At 41.8% G+C, this 21,815-nt stretch overlaps 1 protein-coding gene across 2 annotated transcripts in view; it reads left to right on the top strand.

Annotated features, from left to right (window-relative positions):
* THSD4 (thrombospondin type 1 domain containing 4) overlaps positions 1-21,815 on the top strand; it is a 351,408-nt gene that overhangs the window by 53,842 nt on the left and 275,751 nt on the right. For both annotated transcript variants that reach the window (XM_032990466.2, XM_032990467.2), the window contains 2 exons: positions 4,896-5,003; positions 11,750-11,819. In XM_032990466.2, the coding sequence (XP_032846357.2) occupies positions 4,975-5,003; positions 11,750-11,819 (99 nt within the window). In that variant the 5' untranslated portion in view covers positions 4,896-4,974. The remainder of the gene's footprint in view (positions 1-4,895; positions 5,004-11,749; positions 11,820-21,815) is intronic.

Here is a 21,815-nt window from a genome sequence, read left to right as displayed (position 1 = left end):
ATTCTTGTTGTGAGTTAAAATAGAGTCTTGGATTGTTTCAGTGGGTACTGTACATATGCATGTGTTAAGAAATTTCTGTTACAGTTAATGTATAGATGCATAGGAATAGATGTGAGTCGGCAGGACTTAGAAGTATAGGTTGATGCTAAAATTACATTGGAATTCATGAAATTGTAATGCCATCCACTCACAGTACACAAAGGGTATAGTCACATGAAGAGTTGCATGTGAGTGGTCCTGTGATATTTAAGAGGTTAGGATAACTAATTAATTGACGTTCTGCAAATTTTCAAGCCACTTTGTAGGATGACGTTTCTTTAAGTTAATTAGCTGAGGGGGAAATCTCACTGTTGACTTCCCAGTAGACTTCCTTCCCCTTTTCTTGACTTTCTGTAGAGTGTCTGTGGTGTCTGTCCTGATAATTCTGTGTATTGCATCCTTTAACTCTTTGAAAAATCTTATTGTGTCTATTTAATCAAAGTTCCAGGATTGCCTATAAGTCTACTAGATTATTTTTTTCCAAGTTACTGCCATTATCTATCTCTGTCTCTTTCTGAAATCTCCATTACAAATTAGTATTTTTGTTTTCTGATGATTTCACTTGGACGCTCATCTGAGCTCTTCTAACAAAGGGCTACAGTGTCTGACTGTCAGGCTGATAAGCTGAGATGATTAAGGAGATTCTGCAGGTAATGTTAAGAGTAACTGTCAGAGTAAATTTCAGTAAAGATAAAAAAAGAGGATGGTTATGATGGTTATGATTAGCTCATAACTTGGTAGTATAACAGCTGAGACTGGCAACAGCAGTTTGAAGGTGTTAGGATCATTCACCTGCAGTGTGAAAGGGGAGGAGACTTTACTCAAGATCTTTTTATCCAGTCTCATTTTCTGTGACCTGATACACATTTTATTATATGCAATGAAACACCTCTCCCTTTGATTGTCATGCCATGGTTGTTCTGGAGAGGAGGTTTGAATTCTGTTCCATCCTGTGTGGGTGGTTGGTTGGTTTGTTTGTTTGCAGGGTTTTTGTTTTTTGTTGTTGTTTTGGGTTCTTTTTTGGGGGGGGTGGGATAGGAGGTGTGTGTGTGTGATGTTTTTTTTCCCCTACTCAGTTTCACAGATTTTGTTTTCAACCCACTTGGAAGTGAAATGGGAAGATTGCTGAAATGTCAGATATTTTAATGCAGTGGAGGAAGTCTTGCTAACTCCTGAAGTACAGAAGTATGGGTTGTTCCAGTTGAGATATTCATATCTATTCTGCTGTAAATAGGGTTACTAGGAAGTCTTTTGCTAGATAGGTCTATACTGCTTTTAAGCCCCTTGTGGGAAGGTAATTTGACTTTTACATTTGCAAGACTTATTACAGTGACTAGCACATCATACACCTCATCAGGCTTTTGAAAGTTTCCATGCCAAAATTCATGTTATTTAATCCTAGTGTTAACTGTCTAGCCATTTCAGGTATTCATTTTGCCCTGGATCTTCTGGAGGGAAAATGTTTTTCACGTTTGCCCATTTTCATATCAAAAACACCAGTGCCAAAATGACATTTCTTTCAATAGGCTGCGAGCACCTAAGCGTTTGAATAGTTTTGAAAACAAGCTCTTAAGTCGCTTTGATACTTAGTGGTTTTTACACTATGTGCTACAAATGGTATTTCAAAAGAAACGTATCTATGAGTTGCAGTAAGAAGTATTTTGAAAAAGGCATTGAAATACTGTTGAAAGTTGAGTTTGTAATGCAACCTGCCAGGGACAATGAAGATACAGATGAACTGAAAAAAATTGCAAACATATGCATGGACTTTAAGCACTGTTTTTAAGAACAATCTCTAGAAACACTGGAGGTTACTCCCCTGATTCTTTGCAAAACTAGATCCATAGTAATATCTTTTCTGCTTTTCAAATTAGGTGTAATTTACAAAGTGGATTAGGGGAGTGCACATTTCTTTTTCATTGAGTTTGTATCCTGTAACAAAGTTCTGCTGAGATTGTGTCCCTCCATACAAGGATGTTGGATAAAAAGATTATTGTGGAATGAAAAAGAAACAGAGTACATCTGGAAAAAACAGAATGATAAGGACTTGAAAACATGTTGGTCACAATCCTTATTACATGCATATCCTCCATTTTCAATAAGTGATATAAAAGACTATTGCCACAGTATGTCTGGTAATTAAGAGTTGAGTTGCAAGATGTGAGACTTGTTTACTTCTCGATTCAAAATGTCTGTTAGTATCCTAGGGGATCTGTCTAAATGCTTTGTGTTAGCGCTGTAAATATGGACTTGCCTAACATTTAATGAATGTAGCTTTTTCTGAAACTGTGCTAAAAGCTCAAATGGTGTAAAGCGTTGCAGAAAATCTAGACTAAAAATCTGTTTTCAGAAGTGCTGCCCATCTTTTAAAAAGGAGTTTGTGGTAGGTGGGCCCTGGCTAGATATCAGGTGCCCACCAAAGCTGTTCTATCACTTACCTCCTCAGCTGGACAGGGGAGAGAAAATAGAACAAAGGGCTCGTTGATCAAGATGAGGACAGAGAGAGATCACTCAGCAATTACCATTATGGGCAAAACAGACTTGACTTGGGGAAAAATTAATTTATTACCAATCAAATCAGAGTAGGATAATGAGAAATAAAACCAAATCTTAAAAACACCTTCCCTGCACTCCTCCCTTCTTCCTGGGCTTAACTTTACTCCTGATTTTCTCTATCTCCTCCCCTACAGTGGTGCAGGGGGATGGGGCATAGGGGTTGCAGTCAGTTGATCACAGATTCTCTCTGGCACTTCTTCCTCCTCAGGGGAGTACTCCTCACACGCTTCCCCTGCTCCAGTGTGGGATACCTTCCATGGAGACAGTCCTCCATGAAATTCTCCAGTGTGGGTCCTTCCCACAGGCTGAAGTTCTTCATAAACTTCTCCAGCATGGGTCCCTCCCATGGGGTGCAGTCCTTCAGGAGCAGACTGTTCCAGCATGGGTACCCCATGGGTTCACAAGTCCTGCCAGCAAACCTGCTCCAGCGTGGGCTCTTCTTTCCACAGGGCCACAGGTCCTGCCAGGATCCTATTCCAGCACAGGCTTCTCACAGGGTCACAGCCTCCTTCGGGCACATCCCCCTGCTCTGCCGTGGGGTCCTCCACGGGTTGTGGGTGGATATCTGCTCCACCGTGGAGCTCCATGGGCTGCAGGGGGACAGCCTGCCTCGCCACAGTCTTCACTGGGGGCTGCAGGGGAATCTCTGCTCTGGCGCCTGGAGCACCTCCTGCCCCCCTTCTTCACTGACCCTGGGGTCCGCAGAGTTGCTCCTCTCTCATATTCTCACTCCTCTCTATGTTACCCCAGAGGCGCTGCCACCGTCGCTGATGGGCTCGGCCTTGGCCAGCGGCGGCTCTGACTTGGAGCCGGCTGGCGTTGGCTCTGTTGCACATGGGGGGAGCTTCTGGCAGCTTCTCTCAGAAGCCACCCCTGTACCCCCTGCTGCCAAAACCATGCTACACAAACGCAATACACAGTTGTACAACATTAAGCAGTGAAATTGATTAATAAATTTGAGAAAGCCTCTTAGACCTACTGCAAAAAGAAAGGATGAAGTTTAGCTGGGCCCCAGTGCTTCCTTCCTCAAGAGTAACTCAAATGTATTACATGCAGAACTTTTGTCATGGTACTTTTCCAAGTACGCAAAATTTAAAGCCTTCCATTTAAAAAACTAAATGATCGAACAATAAAAAGAGGAATTTTCTTTTAAAGTTGTTAGAAGCATTTTGTGATTTCCTAAACAAAGTTTTCTTTTTTTTTTTTTTTTTTTTTTTTGGGGGGGTGTGTCTGTGTAATATTTAGCCTGTCCAGTTACCTGCAAACCACATTTCCTAGCAGCATGATCTGTACTCTATTTAACTGCACATTTTTAAAGTTCTTGTAAGTCTTGTCCATTTCTAGGCATGCAGATTTTAATTATCTGGCTGCCTGACAGAAATTGAGAGCTCTTTATCTATGAACAGCAATGTTCTCTTGTTTCTGTTCACTCCACTGCATTTCAACATGTAACCACTTGTAAATGGGAAAATACAGACAGTGGTTGACCAAGTTCTGAAATGTATGGTTTTAGGTTCAGTCCTAATAGGGTTTTAGTTCCCCTTATCCTCCTTCCTCCCACTCGTCCCATCCCTTCCCCTGCCCCCCTTGATTTATATTGTATTTCCCAACTGCAAGGATCTCTTTCCTGTCTGAAATTTCCAGTGCAGCATTTTAGATGTCCAGTATACGATGAAAAATTTACCAAATTAAGGACTCCCCAGGTGTCTGAATGTTTGAGAGTATCTCCAAACAAATGAAAGTGTACCTAGGTAATAACTCTCTCAAGGGCTGGTACAGCTTCTGTGCATTTGCAGGAGTTACAATGCAATGGTAGTACTTAGAAATATGGATCAGTTGAATTTGTGTTCAGAGTGCTGTTTAACCCCAGATTTTCTCCATGACTGTGGGCAAGGCATTTAACTTCATTGTGTCTGAATTTGCCATCTGTAATAGAGATGGAACAACACTGCTCCTCTGTCTTTTTCTACAGACGTGTGAGCACTCACAACAGAATCATCCTGCATTGCTTACAAAATGGAGAGTATATTAATAATATTACTATACAATAGAAATTGTTAATCCAGTTTCAGTTCTATGAATTCCATTAACTTTAAGCAAAGCACTTTGGCACTGTTGAAGTCCTCTTGCAAAAAATGGGGTGTGTCCAGTGTATTCATTAACTGGATTTCCAGTTTAAATTGCTATAAGGTCCCAAGAATTGAGGTAGAGATGACTAATGTAGGTCTGTATCCAGTTTCACAGACATCCTGGAAAATAACACTGCCTATTCAGTAAATGTTTTTCTTTTCTTTCTGTAGGATTTGTGTGTGATTGGCATTGTGCTGTACCACAGTGAAGAGGTGTTTTTCACTTCAAGACACCTTGTATTAAAGGATCATGGTAGACAGTTTAATAGTTTCTTTGAGGTAAGTGATGCAATAAAACATTTAAAGTCTTACTTAATATGCTCTTAATACAGTGCAGTAAATATAAATTTGGTTTTCTCGTGCTTTGGTGTTAAAAATGTTTGTATCATAAGAGAAGAAATAAAAATCATAGGCAAAGACCAAATAATCAAATACATGCATACCAGACATATCATTCTTTGGTGATAGTAAAAAAAGAAAATTCTCAGTGTTTATTTATGATTAGACCATCTGTTAGTGTGTGCCAATGTGATGGCATGTATTATTGGACAGTTCTTTGTGTTTTTTTTTTTTGTTTTTGTTTTTGTTTTTCTTGATGAGGCTGTACAACTAGTCACTGGGTTTAAATTATTGATTTACATGTTTTTAGTACCTGTGCTGCAATTCATTCAGGGATTTATATTATGCTTTCCTGAAACAGTTTGCCAGTGGGCAAACACAGGAAAGACTTTTCAGACAGCTTTCCTGACAAAGAGAACATTTGACTGTTTCTAAGCTGGTCTGTCCAGTTCTGTAGCTGGGCAAGCAGCTTCAGAGAAAACAGGCAGCTGTGATGCCACCTGAGAAAAAGTTGACCTCCTGCAAGGAATGAGAGCTGCATGATCTTTCATTTATATGGAGATACTGTCAGCAACACCTCTGATCTAATGTTCCTTCTTGTGAGTTTCAGACATCAGTCTGAATTGCAGTTCTGGTACCCTCCTAATAGGCCAGGGCAGATTCCACATCAAAATCAATCTGTCACTTATTATTGACACTGCCTGTGTTATCCTTCCTGTTGAGATTTCTCCCTGCATAGCTCCTCCCAGGCTGTACCAGACTTAGGCTGTTTTGCAGGCTTTCACTTGGGAGGAAGTCAGGAATATGAGACAAGAGCCATACTGCATGAGTCAGTACTAATCACTTGGCTGAAATACTTTCACTCCTATCTGGACAATCCATAGTTAGCCATGATAGCCCTTCATAAAATACAACTACTAAGGGACAGCAACCATGCAAGGAATCTACTTTGGTACCCTCCAGCTTCATTCATGGAGAGGTAATACTCACTGCAATGGCAGAGGAAGAATTCTGAGAGGTATTCCTAAACGAGATGTCAAATAGCCAACTTTTTCTTGCTACTCCTACAATAAAGCTAATGCCTCTTCACTTTGGTCTGTGCCCTCCCAGTTAAACAGAAATTGGTACTGGCAGTGAAAGAAAGTGAGCGTCTTTGCTCCATGCAACTTGGATAGACTGACAGTTTAAAGCCTGGTTTTGCTTTAAACTATGTACTTGTCTCCAAATAGTGCAGTGGCTGTGAAAGGATGGGCTGTACCAGCAAGGTTCTTACACAGAGGCCAAAGTTAAACAGTCATAACTCAGCTGCAATTGGTATCTGACCTGTTCATGTATACTTGAAAAGTTTTGCCTTATTTTGAGGAACACTTGTTCTTTTTGGCTTTTCTGCATAGTAAGAATACCTGAAACAAACCCACTGAAATTGGAGGAGCATATTTTTGTAGCTTGGGAAACCTAACGTTAGTCAAGCATGACAAATAAAAAAGCCTAGTCCAGTGAAGTTAGCCAAAGCAAGCTACTGAGGGAAATAACATTAAAAAAAATTAAATTGCCGCACACTGATTTGAATCTAGAGGTTTACCTCAGGATAGCTTAAGTATTCCTGGCAGATTTCCTGTGTGTTTGAAATGGTAGGTTGATATCATTGTTTCCAAGAGATCCAATTGCAGATAGGGAATCGAGCTTAAAAACTAACTTCATTGGCCTTAAGTACATACATACAGATGTGATTACAGTGCAAGCTCATTAAAGAATGGTCAGGAAAATTTCGGCTTGGAGTCATCACACATACACCAAGTGTTTGCATTTTAGAACTGAAAACTTTAATCTGGTAAGTAATTTGCTTTGAAGATTACAGTTCTCACTCAGTTCGGAACTCCCAACCTTGTGCATGATTCCAGAAGAATTTACACATGGAAATCTCTAGCCCTTCAGACTGATCAGAAAAATCCTGTCCTTTTGAGGATGAAAGCATTCCTTTCCCTATGCAAAGTTTGAACTTTCTTTCACATGCTCCGAGGGATTATAGGGAGCAGAAGCCATAAGGGAACAGGGAGTGGGTAGGAAGATTCTGAAAAGGAAGTTAAATATAATTTGCAGAGGAACTAGGCTGGGTCTCTCAGAGACTGCTCTCTGCCTACTTAGAAGCTTGTCATGTTTTCATTGAGAATAGTTAGGAGATTGCTTGAGCACTTGAAAAAGGGATAGGCAGGTCAGCTGAAGACAGACTTGGTGCTGTCATTTTGCGGTTTGGAGGTCTGAGTTCTGTTTCTAATTTGACCTTTGATTTCAAATGTGAATGGCAAATCAGTTTCTTCATTCATGCTATTGGCTTCCATCCCACCACTGTGTTATTTGGCTTTGCTCTGAACTGCCCATTTTGACTCTTTCTGTGATTTATTTATATAATACCACACACTGGCTCTGATTTCAGCCACCTTTTTCTTCTGTATTTTGCTTTATCACAAATCATACAATCACAGAATGGTTTGGGTTGCAAGGGACCTTAAAGATCACCTAGTTCCAGCCCCCTGCCACGGGCAGGGACACCTTCCACCAGCCCAGGTTGCTCAAAACCCCATCCAACCTGGCCTGGAACCCTCCCAGGGAGGGGGCAGACACAGCTTCTCTGGGCACCCTGGGCCAGTGTCTCGCCACCCTCACATGGAAGAATTTCTTCCTTAGATCTCATCTAAATCTACCCTCTTTTAGTTTAAAACCATTACACCTTGTCCTATTGCAACAGGCCCTGCTAAAAAGTCCCTCCTCATCTTTCTCATAGGCCCCCTTTAAGTACTGGAAGGCCATTATAAAGTCTCCCTGGAGCCTTCTTTTCTCCAGGCTGAACAACACAACTCTCTCAGCCTGGCCTCATAGTAGAGGTGTTCCATCCTTCTGATAATTTTTGTGGCCTCCTCTGGACTGGTTCCAACAGGTCCCTTTCTTTCCTGTGCTAGGGACCCCGGAGCTGGACCCAGCACTGCAGGGGGGTCTCCCCAGAGCGGAGCAGAGGGGGAGGATCCCCTTCCTCGCCCTGCTGCCCACACTGCTCTTGCTGCAGCCCAGGACATGGTCGGCTTTCTGGTCTGAGAGCGCATATTGCCAACACTTACCCCAACACCCCCAAGTCCTTCTCTGCAGGGCTGCTCTCAATCCACTCCTCACCCAGCCTGGATTTGTGCTTGGGATTGTCTTGACCCATGGGCAGGAACTTGCTCTTGGCCTTGTTGAACCACATGAGGTTTACACAGGCCCACCTCTCAAACCTGTCAAGGTCTCTCTGGATGGCATCCCTTCACTCCCTTGTGTCAACCACACCACACAGCTTGGTGTCCTTGGTGAACTTGCTGAGGCTGCACTCAATCTCACTGTCTGTGTCTCCAAAGATGTTGAACAGCACTGGTGCCAACACCAACCCCTGAGGAACACCACTTGTTGCTGCTCTGAACTTGGACATTGAGCTGTTGACCATCCAGAAAATTTGTTGATCGCTGTTTGAGTGTGACCATCCAGCCAATTCCTTGTTCACTGAGTGGTCCATCCATCAAATCCATGTCTCTTTCCAATTTAGAGACAAGGATGTCATGCAGGACAGTGTCAAATGCTTTACACAAGTCCTGGTAGATGATGTCAGTTGCTCTTGCCTTATCCACCTGTGCTGTAACCCCGTTGTAGAAGGCCACCAATTTCATCAGGCATGATTTTCCTTTAGTGAAACCATGTTGGCTTCATCTTGCCAGGCACAGAGGTGAGACTGTGTGGCCTGTAGTTCCCCAGGACTTCCTGATTTCCCTTTTTAAAAATTGGGGTTATGTTTCCCCTTTTCTAGTCAGTGGGAACTTCACCAGACCAGCACGACTTAACAAGTATGATGGACTGTGGCTGAGCCACTTCATCTGCCAGTTCCCTCAGGACCTGCCGATACATCTCAGCAGGTCCCATGGACTTGTGCACCTTTAGCTTCCTCAGATGGTCTCAAACCTGATCTCCTACACTGTGTGGTTCTTTGTTCTCCCAGTCCCCACCTTCGCCTCCTGTGTCTCGGGCAGTGTGGCTAGAGCACTTGCCAGTGAAGCCTGAATCAAGACAGTCAATGAATACCTCAGCCTTCTCCATATCCCAGGTGACCAAGTCTTCTGTTTCCTTCCAGAGAGGGCCCACATGTTCCCTAGTTTTCCTTTTATCACTGACATACCTATAGAAGCTTTCCTTGTTGCCCTTGATGTCCCTGGTCAGATTCAATCCTATCAGGGCTTTGGCTTTCCTAACCTGATTCTTGTCTGCTTGGACAACTTCTTGGTATTTCTCCCAGGCTACCTGTCCTTGCTTCCACCTCCTGTAGGCTTCTTTTTTATGTTTGAGTTTGTCCAGGAGCTCCCTGTTCATCCATTCAGGCCTCCTGGTGTTCTTACCTGACTTCCTCTTTGTCAGGATGCATCGCTCCTGAGCTTGAAGGAGGTGATCCTTGAATATCAACCAGCTTTCTTGGGCTCCTCTTCCCTCCAGGGCTTTATCCTGTGTTACCTTGCCAAGCAGGTCCCTGAAGAGGCCAAAGTCTGCTCTCCTGAAGCCCAGGGAAGTGAGCTTGCTATGCACACACTTTTCTGCCCTAAGGATCTTGAATTCTACAGCTTCATGGTTGCTGCATCCAAGGCTGCCCTTGAGCTTCACACTCCCCACTGGCACCTCCATGTTGGTGAGAACAAGGTCCAGCACAGCACCTCTCCTCGCTGGCTCCTCTATCACTTGGTAGGAGAAATTAATCGCCAGTGCTTTCAGGAACCTCCTGGACTGCTTATGCCCTGCTGTGTTGACCCTCCAACAGATATTTGGGTGGTTGAAGTCCCCCGTGAGGACCAGAGCTTCTGAATGTGAGGCTGTTCCTGTCTATCTATAGAGGGACTCATCCACTTGGTCTTCTTGGTTAGGTGGCCTGTAGCAGAGCCCCACTATAATGTCTCTGGTCCTTGCCTTCCCTCTAATCCTGAGCCATAAGCTCTCAGTTGATTCCTCATCCATCCCCAGGTGGAGCTCCATTCACTCCAGATGGTTATTGACATAGAGGGCAACCTCCTGCCCCCCTGCTTCTCATCTCCCCTGCCTGTCTTCCTAAAGGGCCAGTATCCTTCCATTCCAACAGTCCAGTCATAAGAGTGATCCCACCACCTCTGTGATGCCAGTAACATCATAGGCCTGTGGGTGTGTGCATGTCTCTAACTCCTCTTGTTTATTCCCTATACTGCGTGTGTTTGCATAGAGGCATTTAAGTTGGGCCCCCAATAGCTTTGTGAGATATAATACTTCCTTCTAACGGACTTTTTAAGTGTTTTGGTTTTTTTCCTAAATTGATGTAGCAGTAAGGAAGTAATGACTTTTTCTTGCCTTTGAATAGTTCATTGCTTCAAGACAGAGGAGCATATACTATGGTGATGAGGTGATGATAGGCCATGTGCAATCAATACTTACCTAATGATTCCTTTTGCAATAAGTTAGCAAGAAGAAACACAAAAAACTCAAGAAAAACACTCCCTAGACAAAGAATATTTATATTGATGGTAATGAAATTCTTAGTATAAAAACCCCTCTTTCTGCTTAGGAGGTCTGTCTCTGGAAATACCTGAAAAAATGAGAAATATTTAAAGGGTTACTGTGTAGGAAGCAAAGGAAGGAGCTGTGAGTAGGAAGCACAGCTGGATTTTGTCTGGTCCATTAGTTTGCAGATGGATTTTGTGTACAAATCCATCAGTTTTACTTCTACATTTAAAGTCAGCAAATCATTAGCAGCTTTCCTCTTTATAGAGGGTCCGAAGAATATTCTTTGTGGACTGAAAAGTCAAACTCCTGGTCGAAATAAAGATATCTTAATCCTATTTCTGGTATCTTTCTATGTTTTCTGATGAAGGGGCTTTCTAGAAGGGAGCAAACCAGTCCCCAGTTCGAATGATAGCAAACAAAAGACTGAGCTAACCGAGCCTAACTTGTAATGGGCTCCTAGGAGTCATTACAGTGGTGAGGCTTGACAGAACAAAGTTTGTTTGGGCTTGGTTCCCATTATGACTCCTTTCAGATTGAAGATGTGGGGACTGGGGTGATGCTTGCTTGCTTATCCTGAGTCTCTGGTGAGCTGTGTCTGCTACTTTCCATCTTATGTGCCCATTAGGTTATTCAATTTCTACAAGTGCTAGGCAGCTGGGGAAGAACCTATTTTCTGTAAAATTGTGGTGATTCTTTGCATGTTTCCTGTGTGCTGGAGGTGGAGTGTTCATCTGTAAAATGAGGAGCCAGAGCAAGAAGCAGACTTAGTCTACAGATGAGTGAATTCTTACTTAGCACTTTAGAAAACTTGCAAAGCATATGTCAGTTTGACGCCAAATGCTGAGGTGTTAAAATATGCACTGCCAAAAATATTTTAATTTAAACAAAGTTATGTGAAATACTATCAATGTATTCTACTTGGTTCACTTTTGCTTTAGAGATAGACAAATATATGTTTGTACCTGGTACAGCCTGCTGTGAAGAGAATGTCATAAGAATGTTTCATAGAGTTGAGTGAATCTGCTTTGGTTAGTAAAGGTTTTCAAGTGTCTAAATAAAGTTGTTACAGTATGAAGCCCCATAATAGGTTGTAGATATGTGGTTTATGTTAGTGTTAATTACGTCTTCTGTTTCACTATTTGCTTTTTCAGACTTCTCAGTTCCCTAGCAGTGCTGGGATTTCAGTTTGTCATCCCACAGCCTTCAATTGAACACAGAAAGGTAAGCATTAGAAATATTCAGATTTTGTATACTTAAAGGTAAATGTAGAAAACATTAGTGTAAGATGCATAAAGCAATGCAATCCAAATAAAGTTCTGGGAATAATGTAGCTTTTGTTGTGTGTGTATTTTGGGTTTTTTTTAAACATAAACATATACTTGGTTGAAAGAGGCTCATCATGGTTAATTAGCTGAGTAATTGTATGGGGTGTTGTAGGTCACAAATAGATCCATGTCAGCTTAATCAAGCTTTGAAGCATTTTCATCATGTAAGATAAAGGGCAAGAAGAGTTCACATCAGTGAGAGCAGTGCTCAAACATGGAGTGATTAGCAGAAGCATCCAGCTGCTCCTAAGTAGCTCTTTCTCTTACAGAGATGGAGATGTCTGAAACAGAAGTTGGATCTAAACCACACGCTATTGCTAGAGATCAGAAGTATAAACTGTTCAACTTCCCTGTTGTGCTCTTGTGAATGGTTCACTCACTGTAGACACTGGCATGTCTAAGCAGGCTTGCAGCCCTCATGCCTTCCATCCTACTCAGCATTAGTGAGGTCTCAGCCGCAATATTTAGGTTTGGATTTTGCATTGCTTTTCAGGAAAGTAGGAGGCAATTTGGAGGGAAATGGAGGGCAGCAGTGCTTATTCTTGAGTGGTTTTAAAATCTTACCTCTATGGGAAGTTTGAGTGAATTTAGATTGTTTAGTCTAAAGATTAGAAGACTGGTGGGAAAGGCAGTTATAATCTGCGAATACTTACGACTGCTAAAGAGAAGGCTATTCTTTCTGTTTGTGGTGGAGTAGATGGGGAAAAAATTGATTTAAACTGGGGCAAGGGAAACTTAGGTTTGATGTTAGAAAGAACTTCTCAAGGTAAGGATATAAAGAAGAATAGACCATATTGACTGGGTAATGTTCAGAACTTCCATGATGGAAGTCTCTATAAATGTGTTGGACAAATGTTTGTCAGGAATGATGTGTAGATGTTGCTGATTCTGCCAGAGACCTAAGGGGAGAGCCCTTGAGTGCTCTTCTCACTCGTTATGGGCTGTGACTTTATGTTGATGTTGTTCTCATCTCTTAATTGGTATTTAAACACAATCAATTAATTATTTAAGGTATCAAATAATCTATTTGAAAAAAGGATTGCTTTTTTCTATAGGTTTTTAAACAATAATGCAAGATGCATATTTATTTTTAAACTACACTTTTCAAGGGAGATAAAAGGCAAGTTTGCAGGGTTTCCTTTTTATATGTGCATGTGCCACAGCCTTTAGGGTAAAAAATCGTTTGGACAATAGATCCATAGGTATGGATGAGAAACTTGAAGCCATCCAGTAGTCATAGTTCTTGAAGAACATAGCTGTCATGTTCAAGTCCTTGTGCAGCCTAATTGTAAGACAAGTTAAATGAGGTCAGTAATGATGCAGTCTGAAACTGGCATGGTCCAGACTGCAGCATTTCTCAAGCTGCCCAGCTGCGCTGTTCTAAACCTGAGTACAACACTGTACTTTTGCCATTTGAGATCTCTTCTATTTTGTTGTGCAGTTGAGATGGTCATGCTGCTGCTCTGTTTTCAGTACTCGATATAATTGGACATACTTTTGTAACATTGACAGTGGAGAGATGCTGCAGTCCAACTTCCAAAGGGCCTTAGGGGAGAAAAATCTACTAACTAAAATAGTCAGTCAGGGAAACAATTGCTTCATTCTGTGAAGCTCCAGATTAATTTCTACAAAATCAGATTCTTTGTTTTCAGTTGAATGAGAAATGCCACAGGTCTGGAGTGTCTTCTGTGCTGGTTAAAGGGACTGAAGGCATGGCACTAAGGGGCACGGTAACCATCTTGGAGCTGTTCCTTTTACTGAGAACAAGAGAGACAGAAGTTTCCTAGTGACGATCTCATACAAGATCCAAGGCTATCTGTCATTCTCGGGTCTTAGACAGGAGAGGATTCTATTCATGCCAAACTGTGTTTAGACTGGAGGTCTGTATTTATTAAACTTTTAAGAAACCTTCTGACCCACCTATCAGCTCCAGACAAAAGGGGCTATTAGTATAGTTCTGAAGGCCAAGTCAGACATGTTTCTAACGGAGTGTCAGTTCTTAGCTTTGTAGCTCTGGAAATTGTTCCTGTTATTTTTATCCAGTCACCTGGACATGTGTTTGCTGGCATTTTCAGCAAGCATCTCCTGTGTATTCCTGCACAGATCTCTGCTGTTTGGCAGGGTTCACTCTATGTGAGAGGATGTTGATTTTGTCAGAAGAAAGGGGGAGGGGGAGGAAGAGGCGGAAGGAGAGATTTCAGTCACAATATGTCATTTTCACAATGTAATGAATAACAAAAGTGATCATAGAATAGCTTGAGTTGGAAGGGACCTTTAAAGGTCATGTAGTCCAGCCCCCTTGCAATGAGCTGGGAGATCTTAAACTATATCAGGTTGCTCAAAGCCCCGTCCAACCTGACCTTGACTGTTTCTAGGGATGGGGCATCTGCCACTCTCTGGGCAACCTGTTCTGATGTCTCACCACCCTTGGTTGTAAAAAATGTCTTCCTTAGTTCTAATCTAAATCTTCCCACTTTTAGTTTAAAACCATTACACCTTGTCCTACTGCAACAGGCCCTGCTATAAGAAGTCCTTTCCCATATTTCTTATATGCCCCCTTTAAGTACTGGAAGGCCACAATAAGGTCTCCCTGGAGCCTTCTCTTCTTCAGGCTGAACAATCCCAATTCTTTCAGCCTTTCTTCACGGGAGAGATGTTCCATCCCTCTGATCATTTTTGTGGCCTCCTCTGGACTGGCTCCAACAGGTCCATTTCATTCTGTGCTGGGAGTACCAGACCTGGACACGGCACTGCAGGTGGGGTTCTCATGGGAACAGAGTAGAGGGGGAGAATCCTCTCCCTTGACCTGCTGGCCACACTTGCTGCAGCCCAGGATACAGTTGGTTTTCTGGACAACGAGTACACATTGTCTGCTCATGTCCAGCTTTTTATTTACCAGTACTCTCAAGTCCTCTGCAGGGCTGCTCTCAACCCCTTCATCCCCCAGTCTGTATTGATACCAGGGATTTCCTCGACCCATGTGCAGGACCTTGCACTTGGCCTTATTGACCCTTGTGAGGTTCACACGGGCTCCCACTTCTCGAGCTTGTCCAGGTCCATCTGGATGGCATCTCATCCCTCAGGCATGACAAACGCACCACTCAGCTTGGTTCCATCTGCAAGCTTGCTGAGGGTGCACTCAATCCCAATGTCCATGCCACTGATGAAGATATTAAACAGTGTACTGGTCCCAATATGTGATCCTCTGAGGGACACTACTTGTCACTGATCTCCAGCTGGACTTGGAGCAGTTGACCACTACCCTCTGTATACAACCATCCAACCAGTTCCTCATCCACTGAACAGTCCACCCATCAAATCCATATCTCTCCAGTTTAGATAGAAGGGTGTTGTGGGGGAATGTGTCAAAGGCCTTACAGAAGTCTCATAGATGACATCCATATGTCTCCCCTTGTCCGCTAATGCAGTCACTCCGTCATAGGAGGCCACTAGGTTGGTCAGGCAATGGTGTTTGGTAACTTCCATATACCCACTCAGATGGTACAGTATGTGGAAACTGAGTAACTAGAGCTGAATTCTAATAAAATGTCAGCTTATAACCCAGTCACTGTGTGTTTATTTTGCAGCTTGATGTTCGGTATGTGTGCACGATTGATGCTTAAATGTGCAGTGTTGGAGAGTGTTTCGATTCTGTCTTGTGTACCCTGCAAATAATTTTTTTTTTTTTTTGCTTTGAAATCTATGGTCAGGGAGATAAAATCAGAGAATTGGATTTGGGTGGTTGGCTGAGTAATTCTTTAAAATATTTGCACATAGTCTAGATTTTTTTCTTACACTATAACTTTTTGGAAAATTAAATAAAACCCAGGACAATCCCCAAAGCAGTTAATGGAAACCCAGTTGTAACTGCCTGTGGACACCCACAGTACAGCTGAGATCTTGGGTTTTTTTTAGGACTTGAGAACACTTAAAACCATCAGGAAATACTATTTTCTGTTTATTTTAAAATCCTGCTAGATTTTCATCTTTTGTTTCTGCTTTTTTTGGAATCCATGTTTAAAATCATACTAGTTATGTTAGTATGTTAGAACTATTAAAATATCATTTAGCTACTCTTGACTTAGTGGCATATGTTTAGGACTTTAACACAAAGAAAGAAGATTATCCTATCAAACAGCAATTTAAAAGACATTTTTTTAAGGGAAATTTCATCAACGAATTCTGGAAGAGTAGAGCTCAGCAGGTTGCCTTCCTGAGATGCACACACAAAAATCCGTTTCTGACATAACAGCCTGGGGACTGTTAGATAGAAGAATGAGCCAAATTACTTCCACAGTAGGGAAGTGCAAATAATGGAATTAAGACTTGGGGGGGATAGCAGTACAAGTTTTTTATTTTTTTTTCTAATTTTCAGTTTATTCTGTAACTCTCCTGCTTTCAGGAGTGCCCCCCCCCACTCCCCAGACTAAATGTCATACTATTCCATTTCAATTCCCCTTCTTTTCTTACCCTGGGGAAACTTAAGCTTGGCTATTACAGTTAAAATGTTTTGAACACTAGCTAGTAAGAAGATACTTATTTTTTAGGAAAGCATTTGGTTGGGCAATGTTTTCTGCTTTTAGATTTTATAATTTTGGAATTAAAGTCTTGGAAGCTTGTCTGTCATACAAAGTCAGAATTGACAAATACAGAATTTCTAGTTTCATAAATATTGGCTACCTGATTTTTATATTGAAGTAGCTTTTGTGCTTATTTGCTTTAAACAATGCTGCTTCTCCTGTCAGAAGTGCACAAAACCTGAAACCAAAGAACATCTTTACATTTTCCAACATCTGAGCTTATGGTACTGCTCTGTTTGTTAATCTCATCTCTGTAAATAGAATGTTTGGACAGTAATACAAATACATTAAACATGGTATGTTCGTTAGATAGAAATAAAAATTCTATGACTCATAAGATTTCTTGCTGAAGATGGGTCATAGCGTTGGTCAGTAGCTTCCTGGAGGTTGTTTTTTTCATGATCTAACTAACTTACTCATCATTCATAGTATATAATTTCTAAATATCAAGGCCAGAATGCTCATGAATATTAGCAAAATAAGATGAAATGTTATGTAAAATCAAATAATTGCCACTTGCATTTAAAAATCAACCAAGCTGCCTGAAACTGCTTAAACTGAAATATTTGTTAATACTTGAACAATTAACTTTCCTTGTCCATCATCACTGGACATATGAACAGCCCTCCTGCTGCTCATCCTGCAGTCAAGTGCTCTGTTCTCCCTCCCTATGCTTGTTTTATTGAATAAATAATATTTAACCTTATCTGATCACTGTCATGCTGTGATGAACAAAAAGTTAAACTATGAAACATAACATGTCCTTCTCCCAGAAAACCACTGAAGTCTGTATTCCAAATTTTTCAGAAATCATTCCTGGGTGTATTTTTAATTAATTATACGTTGCTGTGTTAGTAAAGTAAGCTGTAGTTATATTTGTGTCTTCGTTATTTCAGTCACATTGGTAATATAGGTAGTAGTAAAGTTTCTCCAAATAAGATTTCTGATGTAAATATTGCCTTTTTTTAACATCTTGCTTCTGTTATAGCATTAAATACCAGCATTGAAACAATGGATTTGCTTTGAATTCATGTGTATCTTTTTGTCACTCAACTGTAGATAAGTACTGACTTCAATGGAGAGGCAGTATGTTAGCAAACTAATTTTCAATGTATGGAAGAAGTGTCAGGATTTATTTTTATAAGCGTTTCATTGGGGCACTACAATACTGTTGAAGACTTTTGGGCCTGTTTGGGTTTAGTGTTGTTTCTTTATGCTGAACCTACATTAAAGAAGAAATAACTGGGTGTTATTTCTTGCTGTGAGACACACAATGTGTCAGTGAAAAGCAACCATGTATCAAGTGAATGTGACTATACTTCCCACAAAATATGGAGGTGAATATGTTTTCAGATGTGTGCTGTTGGGTTCTTTTTGTGGGTTCTTCTTCCCTTTCTCTTGTGTTGGATTTGAATGTGCTGGTTGAAGGATCATCACTGCTGAATTAGGAGAAATAAGGAACAGGAGCAGGAGCCGAGGGAAAAAGAGAGGAACAGGGGGAAGGGAAAGGTGGCCAAGATCCCTCATTTGGTCATGGTGAGCTGTTAGAGCAGTTCAGTTACTTGTGAAAATGTGGCCTAAGTAGAAATGCAATGTAATGGCCAAACCCCATCTTTACTCAAATAGCAGTTCTGTTCTTAAGAGTGAATTTCTACATTTAACATCTACTTCAGAGTAGCTTTCCTATCTGTAGTATACTGGCTTTTGGAGCACATGAGTTTCTGGAGGGGTGAGGATGGTATTTGTTTCTTTTCAGTAGAGACAGAAGTTTTCCTTACCTGTAGGAGGAGTAATTTCTGATTGACCTCTGTTTTCCTTTTTGTCCTTAAATCCACAACATACTAGCACTGTGTTGATTGCATTGGCAGAATACATTAAACTGAATTAAGAGTTTATCAGTTCTTTTAAACAAATTAATCTGTCACTGTGGATTGACCACAAGGTTCTATGCATTTTCCCTTTGCTTCAGGACAAGATGATTCAAAATATTGCATCTACCCACCGCCTTGCCTGCATCCGTGCCTTTATCTAGAGTTTTTAAATTGCTTAACATCTACATTTGACTCCTGTAGGGTAGACATTTTTATGGGCGGTCATGTACCTCCCTGAAGTTTGTTCTAGGAATGGAACAGTAAAATTAAATGCTAAGACTTAAAGGAATTCTAGCATATTCTTAGATGAATTGGGCAACCTACTTTGAGGGACAAAAGCAAGGACACTAGTTTTGGTCCTGCGGTTCTCTCTTAGAAAAAAATTTAGTAGGCTGCTTATTTCTTTTCATCTTTCTGTCTTTCCACCTTTACTTTCCCTGGCAGTCTTGGTTTCTTGCTCCAGCACACTGCACTACTGCAAAAGGCTTAAGATGCTAGGAGCGATTTCTTCTATGGTGCTGTAGAAGGAGGGTGATGCAGATATGTGAAGGGAGAGGGTACAGAGAGGGTGATAACTCTGAGTACTATTCCGTGTGATAAGAATTTGGTTACTAAATCTGACTGTGATATCATTTTTAGGATTCATATAGGAAACTGTATAAATGTGATGCTACACCATCATTTATATTGTAGTAATGACAGTGAATGGCAATGTTTTTTCATTTGCATTGTTCTTTTACCCTACCACCCCCCATAAAAGTCACCATTCTGTTAACTGAAAAGGATACAGCTGCTTAATACATCTGAACACACTATAGTAGTGTACAATGTGAAGCATGAAGCAAGCGTACTATATCCTTGAAACACTAGCAGAAATTGGAGTTAGACGAAGTAGTTAATATCTAAGCTTGACTTTTGGCCAAGACACTAGGGCTAATGCCTAATAGTCCTAAGGAGTACCTTGGGATGTCACCACAGCTGGGCACTGCTTTGCTTCTATATATCCTGAGAAGCAGAAGCATGTAACGGAAGGCTGTGTTCTTCCCTGCAATCCAGGTAGGGTGAAGCTCTAAGGTCAACAGTGACTGATCTATACTTTGTCAGGACTTGCTGAGCTGGAACTCACATCTTGCTAACATGCCTACTACAGAGTTACTGTGGCCCTGTCCTGCTGGGCTGTGTACACCAAACTGAATTTTACTAGAGCAGCTTAGTTACCATGTATCTGTGTACAGCTGCTGTGTATGTGTTCCTTGCAACGAGTGTTTGCAGATGTCACACTTTTCCTTTTTTTGTAACGCTTTTCTTGTTTATAAGTCAACTGCTGTCCATAATTACTGTATTTTCATACACATCAATTCCATAAAATACTACCAACTGATATGTAGTCCATATTTCTCTTGTAGTTTTTCCACTGGTCAGTATATCTGCTTACCTTCAGCACAGTTGTTTGACTTTAACAGTATAGACATACATGCTGTTTTATTCATTGAAAATTTGGTAAAATAGAGCCTTTCCAGCTAGAGACATTGCTATTCTCATTACAGTGATCTGTAGGAAACAGGAGAGATGTTTTATTTCATGCCCAAAATTTTCCTTTCAAATTAGATTTTTAATGCAACAGAATATTTAGAACAACTGAAATAATTTTCTTGCTATCTCTGCGTTGTTACTAATTCCCTGTCCTTGATGTTGTGGATTAAAATAGTTAGGAAATAAAATTCTTCTTTGTTTGGGGGAAGGAGACAGGATAAGGATACATTATTTTATCCAAATACACTCTTTGAAAAATGAAAGCCAATGATTTTGTTACTTTTAACCTTCTTTATCATGGACCTCTGAATTTTTTTATTTTTTTTTTTTAATAGAAAAATACCGAATTCTTTAAGCTTGGAGCATGAGGGGCTTAAAGCTTGTTCTGTGTTTCTCTGCATAAAATGAAAGGATCTTTGTTCCAGTTGGATTCCAGAGCAGGTGAACTTACAAGGTCATAGATAAGCTTCTCATCTTCCTTCAGAGCAGTATTGCATGCTAGTTCTGTCCCAGGCTTTGGATCACTGCAACGATAAAGATGAGAAGCTTTTGGGATTCACAAATGAGTTTTGCTATGGAATGTTGCTTTCTATTTTATGACAGCTTGTCCTCTCTGCTTCTGAAGTGATGGGTGGATGATGCACTGAGAGATATTGAGAGGTGTTATGTTAATTACTGAATAAATAAATCGATGTTTCCACCACATGTGGATCCCAAAGAATTTTTTGAAATGTAGAAATATGATAGAATAGCAGCAGCTTTGTCACAGTTGAAGATGATTGACCTGGAAAAGGCCTAGGGTAGTACAAGCTGAGTGACATATATGTCCTGGGTTTGAGTGAATGGTGGGGTTTTTTGGTGGCAGGGGAGGGGTTTACAGGGGCCGGCCCCCTGTGAGAAGCTTCTCAAAGCTCCCCCAGCTCCAAGTCAGCTCCACCTCTGCTTGAAAACTGAGCCATCAGCTGCGCCTCTGTGATAACGTATTTAAGAAGGGATGTGGTGACGGGCAGTGGGTCTTATGAGGAGGAGTTGCTGCAGCTGCGTGAACACCAAGGTCAGTGGAGGAACGGAGGAAGAAAGGAGGGGGGAGGTGTGCCGGAGCAGAGACCCCCCTGTATCCTGTGGTGAGATGGCAGGGCGGCCCCCCCCCCGCCACCCATGAAGATCTACGGTGGAGCAGACATTGATTTATGGCCTGTGGTTTCCACCTGATTGATCAAGGTGTTGTGCTCGAAGAAGGCCGGGGTCTCATGGGAAAAGGTAGCCCCGCTGCTGTAATTCAGTGCTGTGAGGATTGCAGTATGCGGGGGAGTCCCACGCCGGAGCAGCTCGGGAAGGTCTGCAGCCGTGGGAGGGAATCCAGCTGAAGAAAGTTGGTGACCCACGCTGGAGCAGTGTGGGGAATGCTGCGGCCTGTGAGAGGGACTCACATCAGAGAAAGTTTGTGGAGAACTGTCTCCTGTGAGAGGGGGACCACAATGGAGCAGGGGGAACAAGTTCCAGAAGTTCCCCCCACCAAAGATGCAAGAAGCAGCAGCACTGACTGCACCCTCCATTCCCTGCCCCTGCACTGCTGGGGGAGGAGGTAGAGATATTGGGAGCAGAGTTGAGCCTGGGAAGAAGGGGGGGGTGAGGGGAAGCTGTTCTCAAGATGTGGCAATGCTTCTCACTGTCCTACTCTGTTACGTGTTGTTAGTGTCTGTAAAAAATGTATGTTCTTTTTTTTCTTCCCCTAACGAGTCTGCCTTTTGCTCGTGACCGTAAAGGGGGATTTTTCCCCCTCCCAGTCCTATCTCGAACGCCAAGCCTGGCTCTCTGTCCCTTCTTACGGCTGGAAGAGAAGGGAGAGAGAGTGGCTGCGTGGTGGTTGGCTGCCGACCTGTCTCAAACCACGACAATAGGTCACAG

The sequence above is a fragment of the Tyto alba genome, unplaced genomic scaffold (genome assembly GCF_018691265.1).
Source record: "Tyto alba isolate M040663 unplaced genomic scaffold, T.alba_DEE_v4.0 Super-Scaffold_41, whole genome shotgun sequence".
Taxonomy (NCBI): Eukaryota; Metazoa; Chordata; class Aves; order Strigiformes; family Tytonidae; genus Tyto; species Tyto alba.
The sequence above is the reverse complement of the archived record's forward strand: the minus strand, read 5'-3'. Positions and strand labels throughout refer to the sequence as shown.